General features: G+C 40.2%; 2 protein-coding genes across 2 annotated transcripts; one reads left to right on the top strand and one right to left on the bottom strand.

The window, feature by feature from the left end:
• Positions 1 to 1796: 1796 nt before the first annotated feature.
• On the top strand, positions 1797 to 15369 carry LOC311300327 (uncharacterized protein). The gene is made up of 6 exons (XM_084424567.1): positions 1797 to 1921; positions 12453 to 12493; positions 12931 to 13242; positions 13530 to 13775; positions 13888 to 13932; positions 14065 to 15369. Coding segments are annotated over exons 1-6 (786 nt in total). The 5' UTR covers positions 1797 to 1919; the 3' UTR covers positions 14205 to 15369.
• A 93-nt stretch (positions 15370 to 15462) lies between these two features.
• Positions 15463 to 23903, bottom strand: LOC311300353 (uncharacterized protein). The gene is made up of 13 exons (XM_084424608.1): positions 23730 to 23903; positions 22794 to 22896; positions 22310 to 22494; positions 22080 to 22215; positions 21348 to 21974; positions 21122 to 21236; positions 20946 to 21027; positions 20518 to 20586; positions 18425 to 18485; positions 18260 to 18310; positions 18132 to 18176; positions 16817 to 16882; positions 15463 to 16665 (listed from the first exon to the last, which is right to left on the bottom strand). The coding sequence occupies exons 8-13, from the start codon at positions 20540 to 20542 to the stop codon at positions 16407 to 16409; spliced, it is 507 nt and encodes a 168-aa protein (XP_084280734.1). The 5' UTR covers positions 20543 to 20586; positions 20946 to 21027; positions 21122 to 21236; positions 21348 to 21974; positions 22080 to 22215; positions 22310 to 22494; positions 22794 to 22896; positions 23730 to 23903; the 3' UTR covers positions 15463 to 16406.
• Between the last annotated feature and the right edge of the window lie 121 nt (positions 23904 to 24024).

The raw sequence follows: 24024 nt of genomic DNA, 5'->3' as shown, positions 1-24024 counted from the left end.
AGTGAAGGCTGGACAGAGGTGTGGACGAGAGGTCACGGGGTCAACAGTGATCGACTGACCGTCAGTGACGAGACTCTGATCATTAATGAGTTTACAGTCACTGACACTGGAACATACAGAGTTCTGGATTATGAAGGAGAAACCTTGATCACAGTCTCAGTCACAGGTGAGAGAAGATCAGTGGATGAGGAGAAATATTTGAGCTGATTTTACAGCTGAGGTTTATTCATCATGATCTGAGCAGTAAATGTGAAACTGTGTGAGTAACCTTTGATATTCTCTACAAAATCTGGTACACGCTCACCGAGAACAGCTGAGAACACTGGACATAGTAAAACAGGAGACAGTGAGAGATTTGCACAATCTTTAAACAGTGAGATTAAAAAAGAAAAAAAAAACATTTTAAACACTGTTTTCTCTTCCCACTTTCCAGATATGAGGTTTTGGACTGTGTGTGTTGGACTGCCGGTGTTTCTGGTGTTCTGCTGGCTCTGATTATATTTGCTGTCATCAAGAAACACAAATGTTTGATCAGGAAAACTGAACATAATTCCTCTCAAGCGGATCATGACCAAAGGATCCCAGTGGGAAATATTGTACAGTAGTCCAGATTCTCCAGAACATCTAGTAATGTCACTGCCTTCAGAACCAACAGATCTGCACAGGACTCTGCCAACATTTCTGCAATATGAATTTAGTTTACAACATCTGGACTGGATCTGGACTGCACTCTTCTGTGTTCACTGGATAAAGTGAGCTATAAAGATCAGCTGGAAACTGAAAGATGCATGTCTAATGCATGAAGTATGCATGAAGAATGCATGCTTTTATTGCTTCGAATTGAATCGATCAATTATTGTTTGAAAAAAATAAATCTTAATGTATTCACAGTATTAACAGTGAGCAAGCATGCCATAAAATTATTTGTAATATTATGATGAAATATGAAGAGGATGTTTAAATGGTTTACGTTTGCTGCATTTACAACTCGACCGCGTCTCTGTGAAGCTCAGACTCACAACACTGAAAAATGGGTCACACTTTATTTTAAGGTGTCAAAATAAAAGTCATATATTAAAGTTAATTTATGAATTCATATGCAATTCTTTTAATAAATAATTTACTAAATCATGTCAGTCACTGAACATCATGCTGTATGTTTTTTCGACAGCTCAATCTGCTTCGAAAACATAACCAGTAGAAGAAAATATTGAGCAATCATACTATAAATAATGGCCAAATATTATTTAATTTTTCCTTGAATCGCTCATCTTTGTGGGATACTTTTGGTTAGAGACGAGAGAAACTGTGAACGAAACTCCTCCACAAACTGTGTTAATGCAGCGAAACTCAGTCAAAACATGCAGAAAACACCTTTACCAGCCAATTACACATGTTTTATTGAAAGTAAAATCTATTAAATACATTTAACAAATCATCTAATACCATTAAATATCACGTTTCTATATAATATGTGTTTTATATAAACTTTTATTAAATTGTACGGCTTGTTTAATAAAGAGCTTGTTTAACTGGACCAATAATATATTATTAACTCAAAAGCTTCGTTTTTATTGTACAAATGTGTCATTAAAATAAAACTTGAAACTGCTGTTTCTGGTCTATAGGGGCTGTTGACAAGGGTACTTGATGTTTTAGAAGTATGACTGAATTTTGATATAAGGTGCAGAATTTAGATTTTCACTGTTTCTGCATTCCTCATAGATGACGAAAAGGAACTGGTTTCATCTCCGCCCCCTAGTGGAGACAATCCCCAGATTCAGGTTTCAGGAAGTCACATGACTTACAGGAAAGATACGTTCAGTTTTGTTATGATTCAGTCGGTCTCACCGCTCGCTAAATGCAGTAATTTATGAAGTTTTAACGCCTGATCAAAAGACTCATGCCGAAGTTTCACCATGTAAGTGTTCATGTTTTTTAAATATATATCCAGACTGTGTGTTTTTGTGTTATTAAACCAATAGTTGTGTTTCTGTTTGTGGAAAACTAATCCTGCTAATGATGCTAAGGAAATAAGTCGACATGTTTATGATGAACGTACTGAGATTATCACTAAATCACATTCCCGTCTCTGTCTTCTCTTATAAAATAACCTTTATCATAGGAAAATCTACATATCGTTCCCAACAAAAGTATTGTGTAGCGTAAAACATGTTTCGCCAACAGGCTGTCGATTACTTGTTTGTAAAGAGAAAGTGTTTCCTCACAAAAGTGGTTATACAGGGAATATCGCGACAGATGTAGCCTACTCGTTTACGACATTACCGTAGCAGTTCATATGAATTTCATAGAAGGCAGTGTCGAGACAGATAATATCTAAGGACGAAGATTTTCTGAATAAGGAACTGGCGAAAAGTATGGGGTGAGATTTCGGTCACAATTCTGCGCGCGCAAGATCACATTTTGAGCGTGCAAAGGGCATTTCGCACGCGCGTGAACTGAGTTTTGCGGATAAATGTTCGTCTCGCAGATAAGAAAATATTGCGAGCGAACGAAAATCAATTTTGCATTTAAAATAAGTATTTGGATGTACGCGGACGTTCTCTTTCGCGTGTGCAAGTTTCACTTTCTTGCTCCTTTCATACCAGCCGTGAGCGCTCTCTAAGCGCAGACGGCTCGCTTGCTCAACACAACCCAGCGTTACAATATGCCATAATTCCAGCCAATCAGAGATGAGACTGCTAAATTCTGATTGGCTGGCTTGAAAACCAATCACAAGACTCCCTGCATCACCGACTGCGGAAGAGAACTAGTGCAGTTGAATAAAGTTGGCAGTAAATTCACAGATTCGATTGTTGTATAACTATCAGGACAGCAGTGATGGGTGAACAAAATTTGGCAACAATACAGTGAATTACAGTGAAGTTATTAAATTTTTTCATAAAAATCATTAAAAAAAAATCACAAATGTACAATTGTATATACAACTTAAAATATATTTTCCCCAAAATAAGTGTTGTTGTAACCATCAGGACAGCAGTGATGTGTGAACTGAATTTAGCAACAATACAGTGAATTACAGCAAAGTTATTGAATATGTTTCATAAAAATCATAAAAATTATACATTTACAATTGTATATACAATTTAAAATATATATTTTCCCAAAATAAGTGTTGTAGTATAACCTTCAGGACAGCAGTGATGTGTGAACTAAATTTGGCAACAATATAGTGAATTACAGTAAAGTTATTGAATATTTGTCATAGAAATCATCAAATTTATACATTTACAATTGTATAAAATTTAAAATATATATTTTCCCAAAATAAGTGTTGTAGTATAACCTTCAGGACAGCAGTGATGTGTGAACTAAATTATGCAACAATACAGTGAATTACAGTGAAGTTATTGAATATTTTCATAAAAATCATAAAAAAATCAAAAATTTACAATTGTATATACAACTTAAAAAAATAAATAAATAAGTGTTGTTGTATAACCATCAGGACATCAGTGATGTGTGAACTGAATTTAGCAACAATACAGTGAATTACAGTAAAGTTATTGAATATGTTTCATAAAAATCATAAAAATTATACATTTACAATTGTATATACAATTTAAAAAAATATTTTCCCATCCATCCATCCATCCATCTTCTACCGCTTATCCGGGGCCGGGTCGCGGGGGCAGCAGTCTAAGCAGGGATGCCCAGACGTCCCTCTCCCTAGACACTTCCTCCAGCTCTTCCGGGGGGACACCGAGGCGTTCCCAGGCCAGCCGGGAGACATAGTCTCTCCAGCGTGTCCTAGGTCTTCCCCGGGGTCTCCTCCCGGTGGGACATGCCCGGAACACCTTCCCGGGAAGGCGTCCAGGAGGCATCCGGAAAAGATGCCCGAGCCACCTCAACTGACCCCTCTCGATGTGGAGGAGCAGCGGCTCTACTCTGAGCTCCTCCCGAGTGACCGAGCTTCTCACCCTATCTCTAAGGGATCGCCCAGCCACCCTGCGGAGAAAGCTCATTTCGGCCGCTTGTATCCGGGATCTTGTCCTTTCGGTCATGACCCACAGCTCATGACCATAGGTGAGAGTAGGAACGTAGATTGACTGGTAAATCGAGAGCTTCGCCTTGCGGCTCAGCTCCTTCTTCACCACGACAGACCGGTACAGGGACCGCATTACTGCAGAAGCTGCACCGATCCGCCTGTCAATCTCCCGTTCCATCCTTCCCTCACTCGTGAACAAGACCCCAAGATACTTGAACTCCTCCACTTGAGGCAGGAGCTCTCCACCAACCTGAAGCGGGCAAACCACCCTTTTCCGACTGAGAACCATGGCCTCGGACTTGGAGGTGCTGATTTTCATCCCAGCCGCTTCACACTCGGCTGCAAACCGTCCCAGTGCATGCTGGAGGTCCTGGTCTGATGAGGCCAACACGACAACATCATCCGCAAAAAGCAGAGATGAAATCGTGTGGTCCCCAAACCCGACCCCCTCCGGCCCCTGGCTGCGCCTAGAAATTCTGTCCATAAAAATTATGAACAGAACCGGCGACAAAGGGCAGCCCTGCCGGAGTCCAACACGCACCGGGAACAAGTCTGACTTACTGCTGGCAATACGAACCAAGCTCCTGCTCCGGTCGTACAGGGACCGGATAGCCCTTAGCAAAGGGCCCCGGACCCCATACTCCCGGAGCACCCTCCACAGGCCGCCGCGAGGGACACAGTCGAATGCCTTCTCCAAATCCACAAAGCACATGTAGATTGGTTGGGCAAACTCCCATGAGCCCTCCAGCACCCTGTAGAGGGTATAGAGCTGGTCCAGTGTTCCACGACCGGGACGAAAACCACACTGTTCCTCCTGAATCCGAGGTTCTACCATCGGCCGGATTCTCCTCTCCAGTACCCTGGCATAGACTTTCCCAGGGAGGCTGAGAAGTGTGATCCCCCTATAGTTGGAGCACACCCTCCGATCCCCCTTCTTGAAAAGAGGGACCACCACCCCGGTCTGCCAGTCCAAAGGTACTGTCCCCAACCGCCACGCGATGTTGCAGAGGCGTGTCAGCCAAGACAGCCCCACAACATCCAGAGACTTGAGGTACTCAGGGCGGATCTCATCCACCCCCGGTGCCTTGCCACCGAGGAGTTTCTTGACTACCTCGGTGACTTCAGCTTGGGTGATGGACGAGTCCGCCTCCGAGCCCTCAGCCTCTGCTTCCTCAATGGAAGACGTGACGGCGGGATTGAGGAGATCCTCGAAGTATTCCTTCCACCGTCCGGTGATATCCCCAGTCGAGGTCAACAGTTGCCCACCTCCACTGTAAACAGCGTTGGTAGGGCACTGCTTCCCCCTCCTGAGGCGCCGGACGGTTTGCCAGAATCTCTTCGAGGCCGACCGATAGTCCTTCTCCATGGCCTCACCGAACTCCTCCCAGGCCCGAGTTTTTGCCTCCACAACCACCCGGGCTGCAGTCCGCTTGGCCCGTCGGTACCCATCAGCTGCCTCAGGAGTCCCACAAGCCAGCCAGGCCCGATAGGACTCCTTCTTCAGCTTGACGGCATCCCTTACTTCCGGTGTCCACCACCGGGTTCGGGGATTGCCGCCTCGACAGGCACCGGAGACCTTACGGCCACAGCTCCGAGTGGCCGCGTTGACAATGGAGGTGGAGAACATGGTCCACTCGGACTCAATATCTCCAGACTCCCTCGGGATCTGGTCGAAGCTCTGCCGGAGGTGGGAGTTGAAGATCTCTCTGACAGGAGATTCGGCCAAACGTTCCCAACAGACCCTCACAGTACGTTTGGGTCTGCCGAGTCTGTCCAGCTTCCTCCCCCGCCATCGGATCCAACTCACCACCAGGTGGTGATCAGTTGACAGCTCCGCCCCTCTCTTCGCCCGAGTGTCCAAGACATACGGCCGGAGGTCGGATGAAACGACCACAAAGTCGATCATCGACCTCCGGCCTAGGGTGTCCTGGTGCCATGTGCACTGATGGACACCCTTATGCTTGAACATGGTGTTCGTTATGGACAAGCTGTAACTAGCACAGAAGTCCAATAACAGAACACCACTCGGGTTCAGATCAGGGGGGCCGTTCCTCCCAATCACGCCCCTCCAGGTGTCACTGTCGCTGCCCACGTGGGCGTTGAAGTCCCCCAGTAAAACGATGGAGTCCCCAGTCGGAGCACTTTCCAGCACCCCTCCCAGAGACTCCAAGAAGGCCGGGTACTCTGCACTGCCGTTCGGCCCGTAAGCACAAACGACAGTGAGAGACCTATCCCCGACCCGAAGGCGTAGGGAAGCGACCCTCTCGTTCACCGGGGTGAACTCCAACACATGGCGGCTGAGCTGGGGGGCTATAAGCAAACCCACACCAGCCCGCCGCCTCTCACCATGGGCAACTCCAGAGTGGTGAAGAGTCCATCCTCTCTCGAGGAGTGTGGTTCCAGAGCCCAAGCCGTGCGTAGAGGTGATCCCAACTATCTCTAGTCGGAATCTCTGAACCTCACGCACAACCTCAGGCTCCTTCCCCGCCAGAGAGGTGACATTCCATGTCCCTAGAGCTAGATTCCGCGTCCAGGGATCGGGTCGTCTAGGCCCCCGCCTTCGACTGCCGCCCGATCCACTTAGCACCGGCCCCTTACGGTCCCTCCTGCAGGTGGTGGGTCCACGGGAGGGTGGCCCCACGTCACTCCTTCGGGCTGAGCCCGGCCGGACCCCATGGGGGGAGGCCCGACCACCAGGCGCTCGCATACGAGCCCCAACCCCGGGCCTGGCTCCAGGGTGGGGCCCCGGCTGCGCCATACCGGGCGACGTCACGGTCCTCCTTTTTTTGGGCATCATAAGGGGTTTTGAACCGCTCTTAGTCTGACCCGTCGCCTAGGACCTGTTTGCCTTGGGAGACCCTACCAGGGGCATATAGCCCCAGACAACATAGCTCCTAGGTTCATTCGGGTACTCAAACCCCTCCACCACGGTAAGGTGGCAGTTCAAGGAGGGGAATATTTTCCCAAATATTCTTAATATATAAGACTGTCAATTATCAAATTTCATGTTTTATATTTTATTTGTTCATTGTTTATTTTGTTGGGTTTTAGTTGGAGTTGGTCAGAACTGTTTTAAAAAATATAATAATAAATTATATATATATATGCGCATGATGCCTGCTGCCTTTGGCCTCAGTGATGTTGAATTTAAATGACATGTAAAATAAAGACATGTTATGTTACATAGTGATGTAATGGTGTTTTCTGGAAGGGACTAAAGAACAAATAATTTTTATCAGCTGAAAGGCAGAATACAACTGTTTTTATTAAATTAGATAAACATTATATAACAGTTTCAGCTTATGTTTTGGTGTTGGTAACATGTCCCACACAAACTTATAATCGTCCCACATTTGGTTTGTTTGATGGTGGTCACCCTAATTACATTACTAACTTAGTCTAACATGATAATTCATACATACATCACAGTATGTCCGGATTTTGATTCGTAAACAGTTGGACGTTTTACATAATGTTATATTAATATGAAACACAAACAAACAGATCCAACTCTGAAATTGCAGTTTATTATTGAGTCAACAAGAAATTACAAACAATGTGAAATCTACGTTAATTACAATGTTCTTTTACAGAACTCGGCATAACAGATAGCGGTTTTCTGCCTCCTGGATGCGCGCGCATCCGGATGGGCGGCGCCATCTTGGAAAATCTTGGGAAATCCTAACTAGGGATGTGCACGAATATTCGAATATTCGATCTGTAATTATTATTCGAAAAATAAAATACTATTCGAATTTTATCGAATTTATGAAGCCGTAAATACTTTGCGGGTCGTAAATGCAGTGAATCCCTGATAAATCCCAAGCACTAACTTGCAGTTATAATTAAATGCACTGGGTGGCACTGTGGCGCGTGTTCAACAAGTTGTTTGTATTTTATCATAATGTCGTTGTCTGCCTCGCGAAGTTTGTAATTACTAGTCGAAAATTAGGTTACTAAATGATCTTACAAAATGGAATTACTTTTGATCAAATTAATTAATTAATCTGGAGTTATAATATCATCACCACAATGAGAAATCACATGAAATCCAAACAGCAGCAGTCGACTGAGGAAAGACAGCTGTCTATCACTGCATCACGACTGTAAGCGCAGCTGTAGTGCGACTGTGCGAGTGATCCGAGATGATAACTTATCTAATAGCAAAATTATTTTGAGACATATTCTTCCTTTAAGTTTCGTTGAGAGAGAGGTTTAAGAACAGAAAACGCAAAGTGCCGTTAGAAACTTAGAACTAGAACACCGTTATCTTTGTTTCTCTGAAACGTCTGTCAGCGCAGCGCGTTTTCTCACTCGAGCATAAATTGCTGGCGGCGTCCCTCCATGTGGATATTATTGTTTTTCTCAACATAAACGTGAAACAATATAAACACGATAATCATATGCTGACTCGAGTGTATGTGTACGTTCTGTACAATAACTGGCTTTATTAGGCGTTTTTTTCCGTTCGCGCTGCTTGAGCTTATACCCTTTTGTTCTTTATATTTTTTTGTTTACACACAGGCCTACTGTTTAATGTTTTCAATTAAAAGAAAACTTTAACATATATTGTAAGCTTGTTGTGTATATTGCCTAATCGTAAGGTTCTTCAGAAATGGTGACAAAAACTTAAAAAAAAAAAAATACTTTTTTTTTTCGTTAAACGTCATTTAAATAAACGAATATTCGAATATTCGAATTGTATGTGCCCGAATATTCGAATGCAATATTTTTGAAAAATGCCCATCCCTAATCCTAACCCCGCCCACCTTGTGTGAGACTGAGCCGGTGTCGTGCCGAATTTCGACCCCGGCCAAATTATTACCCCCCTAGTATTGGTAGGTTTAGGATTAGTTGTGAGGGAGGGGTTAGGATTAGGGGTGGGGTTAGGATTAGGCAATCAGGTACTGACTAGAACGAGGGGGGTAATAATTTGGCAGGGGGTAGAAATTCGGCACAACACCGGTGTGATGAGTCCGAGCCATAGAGCCATAGAGAGAATTTCTCTCTATGGCTCTGGTCCGGGCTAACGTGAGCTGTTTTTGTGTTATTATGTGGTAGCTTTATGTAGAATGCTAAATCCCGCTGCTATAATCTCAAGTTGCGTCAGCAGAGGAGGAAGACCACGACATTTAAAAATACTACTGTTATTGTGTCACGAAATGTAGTTTTAAGAGTTTTTCAGTCGAGAATGTAGTTGTTTTAATCTCAAATATGTTGTTTGTTTATACAGATAGCGCCTAATTAAAATTTTGATCTGACGTTTGCGGAGTTGTGAGATCCAAGGGATCACCGGCAGTGTTGCCAGATGTACGATAATTATCGTATTTGTAGGATAATTTTGACCTCTGTACAATGTACGATCAATAATGAAAAAAATCCCATAATGTACGATAATTTCAGAGTTTTCAGTCGTTTGTCCAAAACACACATCCTACCGCTTCACTCTCTGACCCCGAATCATTTCGCAGGCTCGCCTGCGTACAAGCAAGCATGTATACACACACACACACACACACACACACACACACACACACACACACACACACACACACACACACAGGCACCACACGGTGTCGACAGCACGTCAACACTACACTACAGTTTTGCCGAAGAAGACAGTTCAGTTCGGCATCCAATCTTCCCCAACCAACATAATCTGCCAACACAACACAAGTGGATGTGGTCGATGATGACAGCGACTTAAGAGATCGAATTTGAATCTTTCTAGTGTTAATTGTGCACTTTTTTCTCTCTTTATCATAGATTAATTATGGTCTAGTTCAAAATGTGGACTGTCAGCATATCTTTTGCACTTTGGCAAAAAAAAAAAAGTTAAGTAGCCAGACTTCCTCCAGTTAGTGTGAGCGTATTACACAGCTTGTTTAAATTGGCTGTAAAATTATTTGGAAAAAAAAATTGTTGGAAAATAGCTATATTTTATGCGTTTGGTTCGTGTACGATACTTTTTCTCAAAAAAATGATAATTTTGAGGTTTTGGTACGATACTTTGATATTTCTAATCTGGCAACACTGATCACCTTTTTCATAAGGGATGTCTCATTCACATTAGCTTTATCAGCCGAAGGCTCGCTTGATAGGCCAATCGCGAACCTATGGAGTAGTTCGACTCAGACTGCAGTCTGTGAGTTAGGGATAACTGTCAGCACAGTCCCTCGGCAACTTCGTACTACTGATCACTGTTTTACAGAAGGATTAATAGTTTGGAGTGAAGCATGCGTACAATTGGTAAGTGACAAGGTTTTATGGAGTTATAGTATGCAACATATACGAAAGTTGATTGAGTTATAGGTTACTGCTACCGCGATGTCTTACCTGGAGATTCAACCAGATAACAAAATATGTCTGGAAACGTATACACCTCTAGCCATTTGTTTGGGTCATTGACCCAGTTTTTTAATTAAATAAGGGCAATCATAAACTATTGCAGTTAATTTTGCAATGTACTGTTGCCGGTCGGCAGGCGTCAATGACTCGCAATACGACATTTTTGTCATTCAAATACACACGATGTTCGCAGTGTTTTCCCCCACGCCGACTCCACCCTCAACTATGAATAGATGCCGACTGTTTTTTTTTTGTTTTTTTTGAACAATGTCATGTACAAACAACATGGCAACAAAAATATATAATAACATAATGACAGTAGAATCAGGTGCAAAATTGCATTACCAAAAAATAAATAAATAATAATAATAATAATAATAATAAAAAAAAAAAAAGGAAAATAAATAAAATAAAAAGAGAAAGAAGAAGGGCTAGGGTTTACTTTTCAAGTCATATTCTTCTATTATAGCAAAAAGTTTTTTAGCATTTTTACTTTTCATCATTTTAAGGGAATTTGTATAAGAAAGAAACTCATTGTGAAATACACAGAATTTAGGATACACTTTCAGGTATTTAGATTTGTGTATATAGAATTTAACTAGAATAAGGATGCTGTTAACCAAATAATCGAATAATAACTGTCCCATGAGAGGACACATAAATAATGTCCTTGTGAGAGAAGACTTCGAGATGAGGAACCTTTGGATATAGCCAGTCATGAATATCAAGCCATAAAGCCTCTACATACATACACTGAAAAAATAGATGATCAGTAGTTTCAATATTATCACAAAAAACACAATTACTAGTTTCAAATCCAAATCTTCGCTGTACAAATTCACTGACAAATTCACTGGATGGATATACACCATTTATAATTTTAAAATGGATTTCCTTAGCTTTGGGAGTTAAAGGAAATTTTAAGTAATTTGTTCGTAACCTGTGAATTTTTTTTTTTTTTTTTTTGAGAAGAACTGTGAAATCAAGTTTCTGTAGGATGCTATGGGGAATAAGATGTTATCAAACATATTTCTAACATATTTCTAAATAATATCGCGAGCAGGCGGGGGCGCCGTGAGCGCTGAGCGAGCAGGTACTAGTCGAAAAAGATGGATAAAGCAAAAAAGCTGTCGGGACTAAAAATAGAAAAAGAAAGAGGGAAAAGGAGATGGCATGTCACCTGATGTGCCAGCAGCTAAATAAGTGGATGGTCAAAGGCAACAGGTAGGATTTAAAGTGTGATGTCCACGCATGTAGGCTAGGAGTTTCCCGGTGGGCCGACACATCTAATAGGCTATCTTTTTTTTTGTCTTTGTCTTAACGGCCCATAAAACTCATACATCGGCGTTGAACATAACGTAAAACATAAAGATGTTTTCTTTCTTTGGCTTTCAGGTTTTACCAGTTATATAAGACTTGAATTGTATTGACTATTAACTGCATGTATGCATATGATATAACGCTGATATTATGCATTTTAAATAATTTAATTATAAATATTGTGTTATATTGTATGTTGTTTAATTAAAATCAAACAAGTGTTGTGTCAACTGCTGTGTGCCTAATGGTGAAAATTTACAGTAAAAAATACATATCATTTTAATGAATTAAATATGTGTTAAATTACAATTACATTTTTAGTGTAATCTTAAATGTAGTTTTTTGCACCCTGCAGAGACTAGTACTTTGCAGCTAATAGAGATATTTGTGCTTTTCCCCACAGTAAAGCTCAGTCCACAAACAATGCAGTCCTACTGTACTTTTACTAGCGATATATCACCAAATATACATTTATTCACAAGTCACAACACGTTAATAATCCACAAGAAACTGATTAATGTAAACTGTAGCTGACTGCCATTAAACTTTGCGGGCACTGCCGTCACATGATAGGCTGAGGTGTGTCACATGATCCAAGTTAGCCGTTACGCTTTCCCCAACGGTTAGAGACACAGAGTCAGACCCTCTCATCTCCATAATATAAGGGTTTCCCATACCCATCCATCTCTGGGTTTATCCCTATATGAATGTGTTTGTGGTTATGATTATTAGCCTGTATCTGTGACATAAACCAGCTCTTCTGTTTTCTCTTCAGGTTGAATCTGCTGCTGCTGTTTAGCTTTATCATATATAGCGGTCAGTATCATATCTGTTTATACATTGTAACAATGTTTGATTTTCAGGTCCAGGTTGATCTAGTCAATTGTTTCTGTTTGCACCAAGTGACTTTGCTTGACATTTGTGGATTAATGATGGACATTTCTCAGTATATTATACATCATCACACACACCATGACTACTTCTCTATGCAGTTCATCTATTAATAAACATTATTCAGGAATACACATCTGATACTGCTTTATGCCATTGTCATCAACATTTGATATGTTAAAATGTGGCACAGCTAATATTGTTGGCTCCATATTACCTACAATTATATATATATATATATATATATTCACTGAAATAATATTTCATGATGACATTGATTACGGAGAATAGAGAGAAACAATACATGTATTTTTCAGTATTGATTCTTTGTATTGAGTTAATTTTATTCTGTCTGTGTGCAGAATCCCCAGCTGTAGGAAACACTCCTCGATCTGTGACGGGGAAAACAGGAGGAAACGTCACCCTGACATGTGGATCTGAGGCCGGAGAGATTACTCATATTGTTTTAAGCAGACAGTCAAAAAACATCCTTGTTTGTGAGAGTGAAGAATGTAAGAGTGAAAATGACCGAGTGTTTAAAAAAGGACCATGTGACATCATCATCAAGAATCTGATCTACAGTGACGCTGGGAAATACATTCTGAGAGTTTATTACACTAATGATCAGACAGAGCTGGAGCGACAAACCCTGGAGTATCATCTTCATATTCATGGTAAACTCAAACTGATCAAACCATCATCATGTGCTTTCATGATTTCCTAATAATGTTAACAGTTTAATATCTAAAACTATTGTGTGCAGGGCCTGCGATCAGCAAACACATTAAATGTAACAATTATCCAATATTCAGATTAGATGATTTCATGATAGGCTTTTCAGTGGCTGGTTTTAAATTATTACATTCAGTTCCTTTATTCCATATTAATCCTAAATATGTTTTTAATGTCTTGACTGATTGACACCATTATAATAATGATGAATGTGTGTGTTCCTCCTCAGATGAGATCTCTGTGCAGAAAGGAGAGGATCTGAAGTTGGATGTTCTGTTAGACAGTGCTGATAAAGTGGAGAGAAACTCTAGTGAAGGCTGGACAGAGGTGTGGACGAGAGGTCACGGGGTCAACAGTGATCGACTGACCGTCAGTGACGAGACTCTGACCATTAATGAGTTTACAGTCACTGACACTGGAACATACAGAGTTCTGGATTATGAAGGAGAAACCTGGATCACAGTCTCAGTCACAGGTGAGAGAAGATCAGTGGATGAGGAGAGATATTTGAGCTGATTTTTAATCAGGATTTGAACAGAAAATTGATGCTAAACTGTGTGTGAGTAACCTCTCAATCTCCTCTACAGAATCTAGCACAGGATCAAAGGGAATTCTGGATAATGAACAACATAGTAAGTAAAACAGGAGACTTTGAGAACTTTAAACTATTTAAGCTAAAAAATCTTTAAGCTGTGAGTTTAAAAAAAGAAAAAAACATTTTTAAAACTTGTGTTCTCTTCCCTCCTTCCTCCTTTCTGCTGTAGAGTCTTTGATTATTGTGCCTGTGTGTGGAGCTCTGCTGGCTCTGGTTCTGCTGGGTGTGACTGTCTTTGTCATCAGGAAATCCCAGTGTCTGAATGGAGTTTACAAGCAGCCGCCAGATCAGAAGGAACCAGGCCTATAATAATCTCTCCTGAGGGCCGCGATTAAACTGTAAACGTGGCCCAGAACATCTAGTGACGACACTGATTAATGTAATTCACCTTCAGATCAACAGATCTACAGAGGATTCTGTCAGTACTGAACGTCTGCAGCTAGAGGAGTGTAGTTTTAGTGTTGGTGGTGTTTGAGGAGATTCCCCCCTTCTGTGTAAAGCAATGTGAGTGCCGAGAAAAGCTCTGTATTAATGCATCAAATTATTATTTATCATCTACAATAATATCAGAATTGTTGTTTTATTGATGTGGAATCTCACATTATTAAGCCACTCATATTGCAAATTGTTCGATTTTCCTGTAATTTGTTTTCCTGCTGTCTGACTCTCTGTACAGAAGGAAAAGTTGAGTCTGTGTTCATGCCGAGGTGTTTTTCCCATATTAATCATCTTTAGAGAGATTTCTCCTCGCCGCTGTTGCCTTTAACTGATCTCTACAGGAGATTATAAGGGGCTTCTCTTTGTAAACTGAACTGAATCCTCTCTTGGTCTGAAATGATCCGGCATCAAGATAAACTTCTCTCCTTTATCACTGATGTTCACTTCTTCAAAATGTCAGTGTAAGCTTCATGTCTGACGTTACATTAGTGATGGACTTCCTCCTTTAGTTTTTAAAGACAACAGAAAACACATGCGGACTGGTCTCAAAGTTTAGCCAGAACACTTAAACATTACATGAGTTACTGAGATCTGTGTAAAGTTATATTCACTCTTTAACTCAGGTTGGGACATGTAAACCAGGAAGAAACATGATTTATAACTGAATAAATAAATGTATCATGATGTGCATGATATTGAAAACAACGCTGGGAAATCAGGAGGATTTTAATACATCTCTGCACTTAGTAGTTTGATACAATGCATCTTAGTGGGAACGAACTGATATAGTGAAAGACAGTGTGTATGCACATATGCATGTATTGTAAAATATTGTTTTTAAATATGTGTGTTTAATTTGGGCTTTGAAGGAGCCTTAGCTTCTCCTTAAGTGTCTTCATCATCATCATCATCATCTATAGACTTTTTCCTTTCCACTGTTGTTTGTGTCTGCATAATAGGGGATCTGCATTATTTTTTGTAAATCTGAGTAGTATTGTGAAAAACTCAATAAATTAAACCACCTTTGTAAGAAGCATTTTTGTGTTTTTTTTTTTTTTTTGGTATGTATTTTTGTATTAAATATTTTGGCTATTTTTGACTATATTCAGAAAATAATGTTTTTTAAATTAGATTAGATCAACCTTTATTTGTCTCACAAGTGAGAAATTTCAGCATTTACAGCAGAAAGTAGATAGCATAAAGTAAAATAATAAGTGACATTAACATAATACTAACAATATCAAAATTCAAAATAAATTATGCAATACTAAAATAAAAAAGAATATATTTTTACACCTATAAAACAAATTACCAAATATAAAAACATGCAAAGTGACATTGTGCATTGATTTCCACTCAGTCTCTGAGTTGAGGTTTCTGTTTAATGCTTAACAGTGCTGATTATAAAGTCTCACGGCCGCAGGAAGGAAAGATCTTCTGAATCTCTCCTTCACACAGCGTGGGTGTATCAGTCTGCCACTAAAGGAGCTGCTCAGTGATGTTAGTGTCCCATGAAAGGTGTGGGACGAGGTCTCCAACATGGATGAGAGCTGAGCTCTCCCCCTCTTCTCTCCCACCACCTCAACTGGCTCAAGTGAGCAACCCGGGACAGAACCGGCCTTTTTAATCAGTCTGTTTATCCTCTTCCTGTCTGCCATTGTAATGCTGCTACTCCAGCATACCACACCAGAGAAGATAGCTGACGCCATCACAGAGTCATAAGAAGTCCTCAGGAGTGGACCCTGTACTCCAAAAGACCTTAGTCTCTTGAGCAGGAACAGTCTCTTCTGGCCCTTCTTATAAAGGTCCTTAACAGTGTCTGTACAGTCCAATTTATTGTTAACCTGGAAGCCAAGATACCTGTTGGAGTCCACAATCTCAATGTCCACCCCCTGAATATTCACAGGTGCCGTAGAAGCACGCTTACTCCTGCGGAAGTCCACCTCCAGCTCCTTAGTCTTTGCTGCATTGATAAGGAGGTGGTTTAGATTGCACCAGACCACAAAGTCCTGATTCAGTTCTCTGTACACTCTGTCATCCCCATCAGAGATGAGACCAACGACAGCAGAGTCATCAGAGAGCTTCTGGAGGAAGCAGTCTGAGGTGTTGAAGGTGAAGTCTGCAGTGTAGAGGGTGAAGAGGAATGGTGCCAATACTGTTCCTTGTGGTACCCCCTGTACTGCAGACCACTGTGTCAGACTGACAGTCCTTAATCCTCACGAACTGTGGTCTGCTGGTGAGGTAGTCCAGGATCCAGGCTGAGAGGTGAAGGTCTACTCCAGCGTCCCCCAGCTTGTCTCTCAGCAGTGCAGGCTGGATGGTGTTAAAGGCACTGGAGAAATCATTTTCCAAGAAACTGCTGATTTGATTTCTTTTTCAATCATTTTGGGTTAGTCATTTAAGCCCTAATGTTTTTTCATTCTCACTGGCCATGTTTTTAATATATTTATTACATGTTTTATATTTTAAACTGTTTAACATACCAGATTTGACCACACAGGCCTTCAACCTGAGCATCTTTTCTGTGCCTTTTCTGATCTGTAGGAGACCTAAGCCGCGTTTCCACCGCAGGAACTTTCCCCAGGAACTAGGAACTTTGGGCTGGTACTCGATGTGTTTACACCGCAGGAACCAGGGTCTAAATGAAGTTCCGGGTAAATATTTCCCCATCCGATAGTCCCTGCTCACGAGGTAGTACTTTTTCAAAGTTCAGGAACTTTCAGGGGTGGGACTTGTGCGCTGCACAAGCTGATTGGTTGTGTTCACGCCGCATTTTGGTTGGATGACTCCACGCAGCATTTTCTTTATTTTTAACCTCCCTTTTAAAAAGTGGCTTCATGCAGTAAAGTTGTCTGTCTGCAAATATGGAATTTAATAAAAAAAAAACTGGGGGACTGGCGACGAGTTTCAGGCTTTATTATTTGGGTATTTGTGGAAGAGGAAACTTTCTGCGCGTTCGTCACAGCCATCTCACGGCCAATGTCCGCAATAGCTGATAACATACAATTTTATATCTAACGTTAGCATTACGAGCTCTGAACACGCTTTATCAGTGCTCGTCTCTTTTCTGCCACAGCTTTTAATATTAAGTCATTATGTTTACACATTGTCATCTATTGCAAGGCAAACCATGTTACAAATTTACTTGAAATAGCGCATTGAGGTGTAACAAACAACTATTTACAAGACTGTCACTATTTATGATTGATAGACGGGGTTCAGGCTTTTTTTAAAGAGTATTTACGCAAAAGGAAATTTTTGCGCGTTATTCCCAGTCATCTCACAACGTACCTTGTCTTAATTTTATACGCATACAAGCTTTCTGAACACGCTTTAGTATCAGTGCTCGTCTATTTTGTTATGTTAATTACCTCGTTAGTAAACCAATAACTGCAACACAGTTTGAATCTCCTCCAAACTTATAAATGTGGCGCTCAAAACTGATTACTGTCCGTCGCAGACTGGGAGGAGCAGTTGCGCGCAGTTTACCTTCCCGGTACTTTAGACCGCGGTGTAAACGCAGAAAGCAACCGGTCTGGGGCAAAAAAGGTTCCTGGGAAAAAAGTTCCTGGGACAAATTGTTCCGGGTAATTTCGGTGGAAAAGCGGCTCTAGAGAGAGTGTGTGTGTGAGAGAGAGAGAGACAGAGAGAGAGACTTTAAGCAGCAGTACACACCACCACTTCCTTATTCTTGACATATTAGCCTTTGAAGAAAGCAGCCATTACTACAAAGTTAAAAATTCTGTTTTTATACTGGCTTGCAAAACAAATGTGTGGAACAAAGATCTGAAGACTCACCTCTGAAAAGTCAAAAGCCACATCCAGAGCAATGTACAGGCCATGCTGAAATTCAAAGGCTACTTGTTTAGACCTTTTTTAATTTGGTTTCTAAATGAAACTGCTGTTACTGTCATATAAAAACTCACCATGAGCACAAAGACTCCACAATTATTGGAGGAACGCTGCATTGGAATCTCCTGGGTAAGGTTTGCAAGCAAAGAAAGAAACGGAGTAAGGAAAAAAGCAAATAAGCAAGACAGTAATTAATTGAACTGTGTGCTAGAAGAATAAGTGATGATTCATAAACTTACTGGAAGATCCTTACAGGAGATCTCAGTCCAATGGCCAGGAATGACAGTCTGAGCAACCCTCCTATTAGAATATACACAAATAGCGACTATAAAATGATGCTTATAATTCACATTGTTTAAATTCACATTTAAAGATGCAGTGATTTCGAGAAATTATGTTGAAATTCTAAATCAACAAAACACACCCCTACTTAAAAGGTATCTCACCCCTATCTTTATATTATTATAGCTCTTCTGTCAAACTCATGAACACACTATACAACTCAGTCCCACATTCTGATTGTGTACGCCCCTTACTGTTGATTGGCTATAAGTGTTTGGGTGCTTTCAACTTTAATAAACTCAAATGACCTCATATATTTGAATACACATCAGACATCATTCCCACAAGAAAAGAAAAAAGAAAGAAAAAAAAAAGGAAAATGCTGAATGGTTTAGACCTGAACCACCATACAGCAGCTGAGAACATCTGAACACGAACTGTTCAACTGGAACTTCTGAACATGAACTACTGAGCTATGTAAACGACCTGTGAAAAGTGCTATAGAAACAAAGCATACTTACTTCAGGGTACCCCCAGGATCCTCCAACTTAAATTCAAGGCTTTTTAAGACCTTTTTAATACCATTTCAAACGAAATTCAATGCCAACTTCGTACCAATTCCGACAGAAGTATGAGGGGAAAATGTCAAATCTGTATACATTTTTAACCCTAAAAAATAATTATGTACAAGTAGACTACTTGAATTAAATAAAACATTTTATTTAAATTATCAGTCATATTTAATACATACGCATCAGCGTTGTAGCGTGCACGTGTGTAGGCCAATGTTAATTTTGGCAGCCATTTTTGATTTAGTCTTACTCTTCATCTTCAGACGAAAATGCTTATTGGTCTTAGTCACATTTGAGTCATTCTGCCTTTCATAGTTTTAGTTGACGAAATGTGTTTGCATTTTTTGTCAACTTTTAGTCATTACTTTTAGTCAAACTGCAGTTACTTTAATTTTGGTAACTATTTTATATGTAGTCTTTAGACAGAAAATGTCATAATTATTCTCTCTAGGCCAATTCGATTAAGCTTATGAGAAATTAAAATTAAGCTAACAAGCTGTATTGACATTGCACTCTTTAGCAGTAGCACTTGTGCAATTCTACATATCCCTTTTCCTTAGTTCTCCAATTTTTTAGAGTGCCGTACCCCCTCTCTTCCACGACTGCAGTCACATCTTTCCATTAAGGGACAATATTTGCCCCATTTAATCATTTAATCACATTTATAATACCTTTAAAAAATAAATAATGCTTTAAATAAAACAATGTTCAATAAATATTCAATGTTAAAAAACGATATTAAAATCGCCAGTAGGTGGCGGTAACTCATTGTCTTTGTCAAAGCCACAGATTTCCTTGCAAAATAGAGCAATAAGCCTGACAAAACCATTTAAAATGTAGTACATCACTTAATGTTACTTTTTTTTTTTTTTTTTTTTTTTTTTTTACTGTTGTATAAAATCAATGTCACATTTGAAATCGTGTGGATAGTTGGGAAACATTGGATTCTTGCTCGCATAATGATCAACATTAAAAACACTGCTGTATATCAGCCTGCATTTTGATCGCAGATTTAGTCGCACAAACAGCGCAAGCGGCTCGTGACAGATATTCTCAAATGAAGATCGCTGAACTCCAGCTTGTCTGTGTTTTCAGATCATCCGCGCTTCTTCAACAATGTAGAGAGAGCGCGCGTGGATGGTTGTGGCCAGATACTACTGAAAAGACCGGGTAGAAAACATGCTCTTTTAACAGAAAAGCTCTGATTAGTAACCATCGTAACGGGTGCGCGCGCTTTCGCGCGTTCTTCTATGACGTGGAGCGCGAGGTGCACTCAACGTTACGCAGCTAATTTTTTATTAGTCTACATTAGTAACAGTTAATTTTGTTACGGTATGAACTTAATCATAGAAAGGCAAAAAAAAAAAAAAAAAAATTAAGACCTTTGTAACGAAATCCAAGACTTTGTATACCAAATTCAAGGCTTTTAAGGCCTTAATTTGAGATTATCACCCCGCGGGTACCCTGTACTTACTTACCTGTACACCTGACTGTATCTTCCATCACTCAGACCACTCGTGCAGTGAATCAAGAAAAAACACCTGTTTCTGAAAATGGTTGTTAAAAACACAAAATACAGAAATCAATTTGACATGCATCAAAATGTCTTGATGACTTGCACAAAGCATCCAGTGTGACTTGCTCCGCGATGGAAATAAGAATGCAGTCTAGAAGCATCAACCTATCACAAGTAAATATAATACAAAATGGTGCATAATGTTTATTTTGCTCTGTGAAATCTTTTTGGCTTCTTTGAAAGAATGCTTACAACATCTTATATGCAACATATAAAATGTCAATAGCAATAAAACATCGAAACAGTCAATGAAATCCAAAGTATGTATGATAAACATCAACAAATCACAAATAAAATATTACACTGTTGAAACAAAGTATGATTGCTTACAGGGATATGTAACGTGGGATCTGCACAAAGTGGGTGCCACATGTTCACTCCCATTTTGCTCTGGGTCTAAAACACGTGTGAGCTATTAAAAAAAAAAAAGATCAACATTCATTACAAAATGTTTGAGGCTACTCATTCCTCAGCATATAAGATTTCAACTTTCATAGAGCAATCACCTTGTCTTCGCTGAATGGTTGCTCCCAGCCGGTGCTGTTGGGCATTACATCCTTCAGCCCTGTCACAGACGCCTTGTCTGTACTTGGCTCATCATCCATTTCAACTGTGCTTTTACTTAGTCCCTAGCAATAAAGCATGTGAGAGTCATCTAACCCCAGTGCCAAATAACATTTCTGGAGAAGCCAAATAATGACATTATATTGCATTATGAAAAATTAAGTTTACCTGCAACTGCTTGGCCATGCTCATCCAGGACAACCTGAGTGCATCCAACAGCCTTGGTGAGCTGTTCTGTAAACCTAGTGTTAATCGCAACATTGTAGAGGTGCTACAGGAGGAACACGTGGTTTGTTCAGATGGTTTCATAACATTTAGGAAGAAAACAACATTTGAGAAAACAACTGCTCCGCACACTGAGAATAAACTCTTCCAGCCAACTCAGGCACAAGCTGTATTTCACGAAGTTTATCACGGGGATCCTTAGTGTTGTTTTCATGGAATCTGTCAGAAAGTACGCAGTGATCAGATGAGCCAGTTAATGGATGCCCGTTCACATCAGCAGGCATTTTCTTCTCTTTGAGCCATTCCAATGAAATGTGAAGTCTTCCCTCTTCTTCTGCTGCAATACTGGCATCATTTGGCTCCAAAAGCTGACCCTCATGAAGGGAATCGTGTTTGGATTACGGAGATTTGCATGAGAGGAAAGTCCTCTTGGAAAGTCATAAATGGTTATGTTGGGAAGGTGTTTCCAGGACAGCAAAATGTCAGTGAAGTCCCTTGGACTTTCAGCTCTCACCAGGACTTTAATGCTGTTAACGACACCGCAGGGGCACAGAACAGCTGCCCAGCCACCTAAGTGATAGATTGTTTCAAATTAATGATTGCAGCACTTAAAGTAAAAAAATAAAGAAATGTGTGTTTTCTATTATAAATTAAGATATATCAGTGCATACAAACCTGATGCACCCCAAACCTTTTGAATTTTGATCTGTTTTGCATTTCACTTCTCAGTCTCATTATGAGGTCCATCTTTTATCCCTTGTTATCTAACCCACATGATGCACATAACTGTCGGACAGCAGCCACCTATGAACTAAAAACAACAACATCAAAAAATCTGAATTTATTAGAAATAAACATTGACAATAGAATACGGTTACAAAAAGATAAATATAACAACACTACACCTTCAGTGACATCAGCTCAACAATAAGCCTTTCCTCAGTTACTGGAACTTCAGATGCAGGATCAGGATTTGATGAATGTACTTTCTCCCATTCTGTATTTAAGACAGAGCCAGACTTCCTAGTATTCGGTCCAATCCAGAGAGCCCAAAGGTGATAACTTGGTTTGACTGCAAAAGGATTTCCAGCTGCAAAAATAAAACAAAACAAAAAAACAAGTCATAATGTTGTTGCCAGTGATAACTCAACTTTTATTTCTAAAGTTTAACAACAAAATAAAGTTATACATAAATATAAATAAATTAATATGTAATAACAGATCATGTCATGGGATACACTCATAGCAGGTGTTTCTGGGATGTTTTTCTCCAATTTGTGTGTGTGCATCCATGTGTAATGTCTCCCAATGTAAAAGTTCAGGCATAATACCAGATAAAACAAATACCCGTGTCTGTGTAGTACTTAATAAATGAATAAAATAACTTACTCTCCACAAGACCTCTTGCAATAATCTCCAATCGCAGTGAATTCCAAAGGCCTCCACATCCACCTGTCCATCAAAGTTTGCTGGTGTTCTTCTATTTCACTGACTAACAAAATAAAATTACAAATACAGTGCCAAGTCAAAACTTATGAAACATCACTATTTTTAATGCTTTGAAGGAAGTCTCTTATGATCATCAAGTCTGCATTTATTGGAGCAGAAATTGCAATTTAAAAAAATGATGGCATTCTATTTTAAAGGTGCATTGCGCAAGTCTCTGAGTTTTTGCAGAACTATGCCCCCTTCTGGCGACACGCGAAACTGCAACCAGAGTTGTGCACGCGGTTACGTGGAGTTTGCGTTGGGGTTTGGGATGAACTAGAAGCCGGTCTCTTTGAATCCATCTTCTACTTTTGCAAAAGTCGCTTGAGTTGTCTTCGCTGATGCGGATAATGGCGGCGAATACACAAACCTGCCAGACATAGCCAGGTGAGCGTGAACGCGCATGACGTCACGCCCAGTCGATTCCGTCCCGAATCCCTCTTATTTATTTTACTGTACAGGATTATAGAGGCAATCGCAGTGATCAGAGAAGGGCTCATTCAGCCCATCAGGCAATTGTTTAAGCATGTATGGGTTAGAAAAACGGGTATTTTTAACATGAAATGTTGCGCAATGCACCTTTAATATACTTTCAAATATAATTTATTTCTGTGGTGCAAAACAATTTTCAGTGTCAGTCATCAGTGTCACATGATCTAAATGTAATTTATAATGTGACTTATCAATGTGGAAATATTTTTTATAACCTGTGATACTTTTTCAGGATTATTTGATGAATAAAGACAGCTCAACTCAAAACTTCAATTGATGATATTGATTCTAATAAGTTTCATGCAAGTCAGGATATTTCAAATTCTAATTAGATCTGTCTCATACCTGGCATGCTGAAAGCTGCTTTTCGATGAGCATCCATGATAACAACAGAGGGATGGACTCCACACTTTAAGCAGGAAAACTGGTATTCGTGATCAGTTAATGCTTCAAAGTGCAAATAAGCACAAAGCACGGTTTTACTGCTTGGGTAAACCACTCCATTGGATATTGAAAGAGCTTTACAGACTCTTTCAACAGCGGTGTGAGACTAAAGAGGCAAAATGAGGTATTAGACATTGTTGTGACAATAACATTAAACACTGTAAAGCAGGGGTGTCCAATCCTGCTCCTGAACGGC

Source organism: Rutilus rutilus (assembly GCF_951802725.1).
Source record: "Rutilus rutilus genome assembly, chromosome: 11".
NCBI lineage: Eukaryota > Metazoa > Chordata > Actinopteri > Cypriniformes > Leuciscidae > Rutilus > Rutilus rutilus.
This window is presented reverse-complemented; position numbering and strand designations above follow the sequence as displayed.

What these genes read in the sequence shown, in the direction of transcription:
- LOC311300327 (XM_084424567.1), top strand. An exon ending in GTATCATCTTCATATTCATG is followed by an intron (nt 13,243 to 13,529) that starts GTAAACTCAAAC and finishes GTTCCTCCTCAG; the next exon opens with ATGAGATCTCTGTGCAGAAA. An exon ending in TCTGGATAATGAACAACATA is followed by an intron (nt 13,933 to 14,064) that starts GTAAGTAAAACA and finishes TTTCTGCTGTAG; the next exon opens with AGTCTTTGATTATTGTGCCT.
- LOC311300353 (XM_084424608.1), bottom strand. Translation starts at nt 20,542, where the DNA reads ATGGAAGATACAGTCAGGTGTACAG. An exon ending in AGATACAGTCAGGTGTACAG is followed by an intron (nt 18,486 to 20,517) that starts GTAAGTAAGTAC and finishes ATATTCTAATAG; the next exon opens with GAGGGTTGCTCAGACTGTCA. An exon ending in GGCCTGTGTGGTCAAATCTG is followed by an intron (nt 16,666 to 16,816) that starts GTATGTTAAACA and finishes TGATTTCTCCAG; the next exon opens with TGCCTTTAACACCATCCAGC.